This window comes from Cryptomeria japonica, chromosome 11 (assembly GCF_030272615.1).
Source record: "Cryptomeria japonica chromosome 11, Sugi_1.0, whole genome shotgun sequence".
In the NCBI taxonomy this organism is placed as follows: Eukaryota; Viridiplantae; Streptophyta; class Pinopsida; order Cupressales; family Cupressaceae; genus Cryptomeria; species Cryptomeria japonica.
The window spans coordinates 11,566,835-11,570,182 of record NC_081415.1 but is presented as its reverse complement, the minus strand read 5'-3'; the positions used below and the strand labels follow the sequence as shown (position 1 = coordinate 11,570,182).

The 3,348-nt window shown below is 27.0% G+C and overlaps 1 protein-coding gene across 1 annotated transcript; it reads right to left on the bottom strand.

Moving 5' to 3' along the window:
- Window positions 1-377: 377 nt before the first annotated feature.
- LOC131049479 (probable LRR receptor-like serine/threonine-protein kinase At3g47570) lies at window positions 378-1,112 on the bottom strand. Its single transcript, XM_057983535.2, has 3 exons — window positions 1,083-1,112; window positions 831-990; window positions 378-733 (listed from the first exon to the last, which is right to left on the bottom strand). Exons 1-3 carry the CDS (start codon window positions 1,110-1,112, stop codon window positions 378-380), a joined length of 546 nt encoding a protein of 181 aa, XP_057839518.2.
- Window positions 1,113-3,348: the final 2,236 nt, after the last annotated feature.

Genomic DNA, 3,348 nt, shown 5'->3' with positions numbered 1-3,348 from the left:
GCAATTGACAACAAACCTGACCAACAAACATATTATTTGATCAAAATGAAGTTTGCATACATAAAATCTAACAATAAACATAAGACATGGTCTATTATGTTTTCACTTTCAACGCTTCCATGAAAGTTGTACAAGTAGAAACAAATATAAATTCAAAATTAAACATAAACAGTTACAAACACCAAATTTATAGTAGTTCACAAAGACCATATCCAAATCCAAATTTATAGTAAGCCTTCGTCATGAAGGCTACATCCACTTTGAAGCTATTAAAATGTGTAGGCTACTAAAATGTGGAGCTTTGCGTATCTGATGCCTCCTCGCAAATAGTTATTGCACCTCTGTCACAAACTAAATTGGATATAGTGGGCTTTAATTTAATGGAAGAACCAAGTGTCTGGGGTGAAAGTATCCTGTTGCATGTTCTTCAATAGATTGGTCACATCTCTCATAGTGGGTCGAGCTTCAGGTGAATCACTTGAACATAGCAAACCAAGTCGCATCAATGAAATGATACATTCTTTCGTTTCTTTGCCAGCCCCTTCCATTAACAAGCTTTTATCAACTACCTCAGCAACCCTCTCTGGAAATGCCCTTTTCACCCAGCTATGCAGGCTCAGATCACCATCAAACATATTATCTGTTGCTCGCCTCCTTGTCAGCATTTCCAATAACAAAATACCATAGCTAAAAACATCTCCCCAAGGAGACATCATGCCATTCAATCCATATTCTGTAGTCAAGTCATTGATTATAGTTGTTTAATCTGTTCTAACACAGAAATCCATAATAAAAAATATTTTTAAAAGAGAGATATTTTACAACTATACCTGGTGCAATGTAGCCCACTGAGCCCTTTAAATCTATTGTTGAGGTTACTGAATTGGCTGCGATTCTTCCCATCAATCTGGATATCCCAAAATCTGAAAGATGAGCTGTCATGCTTTCATCTAAAAGAACATTGCCTGGTTTTATGTCACAATGCACTATCTGCACAAAGAAATCATAATGAAGATATTACACAACATGGGCTACATCTATAGCTATGTTCAACAATGTTCTCAGTCCCATTCTGCAACTACCTTGATACAAATGCTTCTCCAAGCTTCCATTAGAAAAATACTCAAAGATTAAAGCCCTTTGATGTGGAACATGCTGCAATGTCTCTATTAGGATTTGATCAATTTTAACCATAATTAATCTATTTTCAAAGTACTTATGACTTAAACTAGCTTGATTAAGAGTCAAGACTCCCTTAACATGAATCATATTTGAAATGAAATGTTCTTTCTTTAGTCAATCATATGTTTATTATCTTACCATACTAAATAATTAATCTTATTCTGATTTATTTATAGATCATTATGTATTTACTAATTATTATTTATATGAATTATTACTAATTTATTATTTCTAAAGGTATTATATTAGCATTTATTATTATTATCAATATCTATATTTACAATTGTTATATTATTCTCCATAAATAAATTAAGTAATAGTACCACCTATTATATAAATTACTAATACTACTACTTAAACATTACTTGTTTGGTTGTCGGTAATGGCATATGAAATTAAGGATGACTGTCATAGTTTATAATAATATTACCATTGCATAAAAACATCATCAGACTTCAAATATTAAACATATGTATTAAACACATCACCATGCAAACCCCCAAAACATATGTCTTTTGGAATAACATCCTTAAATTTTTAAAGATTCGTTTAACTTTGTCGGTGTGATATGCTCTATATAAAGCAAGTCTTAAATTTTCTCCGCTTGTTATTTTTTAAACATTTTTAAGTTGCACATTTTATTTCTCATCAAATTTAGAGAGAATTTTTTTATTTATTTAAAAAATATATTTTAATATGATTATATAATAATAATTAGTATAATTTAATATAAAGTTGTGTTTATTTGTTGATTTTATATAAAGTTGGGTTTATTTGTTGATTTTTCATTTTTCTATATTTACATATATTTCTAAATATCTAATTATATTTTATATATTTTCAAACATTTTATAATGTATTTAATTGTTATTTGTCCTTCCATATTTAAATATTTATTCTTTGTGCAAATATTTTCATTTCCTTGTCCTAGCTCAATCTCATGGGCAATGGAATAATCATATACCCTCAATCTAAACCTCAAAATTCAAAAGTTTAAATTGCAAATTTTGGTACAGCCCCATATATATTTCTCTTCCCATGAAAAAACTTAATATATGTCTCGTGTGTTTTATTGTTGTCTTCTATTTAAAGGCTTTGAATTGCATTCTTTTTACATCATTGAGAACACATTAAAATATCATTCACATTTAAGAAACAAGCTAGTAACATTTCAATTGATAAATGAAAAGGAATCAAAATCTCCATAATCATTCTAAACCTTAACATCCAAAGTTAATATTTTCTATTAATAATTTAAAATCATTAAAGATATGAAAGTAAATTTTACTAATATAAATATAAAATTATAAAAATTTCATTTATTAATAAAAATATTCAAATCTATTTAATCTAAAATAGAAACTAAAATTATTTAGTGTGTGGTGGTCTATTGATATTACATCATTTTTATGCTTTGACAATAACTAATGACTCCATTTCATTATTTTCCTTTCATAAATATTTATCTATATCTAATTTATATTGTCATTATAACTATTTTTCATAACTTTTTCATAAATAAATAAAAAAATTTAAAAATCTAAACCTAATGTACATTTTCATTACTCTTATTTTTATATATATTCTAGTTTTGAGTCTTAAATAGATAGGCTAGGTGCACATTTTTAAAGATTATCAATTGAAATCAAAAAGCTTAAATAAGACTTTGACCACTTCGATAGGCTCCTATGCAGTTGCCTTCTTTAACTAAACTTAAGTTCTATTATATATTAAAATATTCATCCATGTTCAACAAATTCCTAACTCTATCATATTTTCAACTATTTTATTTATTTACTAAATCCTTTTGCATTCTAGTATCTTATTTACTAAATCATTTTACATTCTTGTATCTTGTCACTAGTTGTTTGTGTTTGTTTTGTAAGGTTGTATAAAAATATCCTTGTTTTCATTACACATAAAGATAAATTCATGAAATATTAATAATTGAATCCCAAAATTGTAATAATACTCTATTACATTTGTTATGCATCCTCTCATGTTTTGTTCCAACTTTTTCAATATCTTTGGTATCATTAACACTTCTTTTATCTAATCTAAATTAATTATCTAAGTACTTTTCCTAATACTCTATTACCTTTGTTATGCATCCTCTCATGTTTTGCTCCAGGTATTATATATATATATATATATATATATATATAT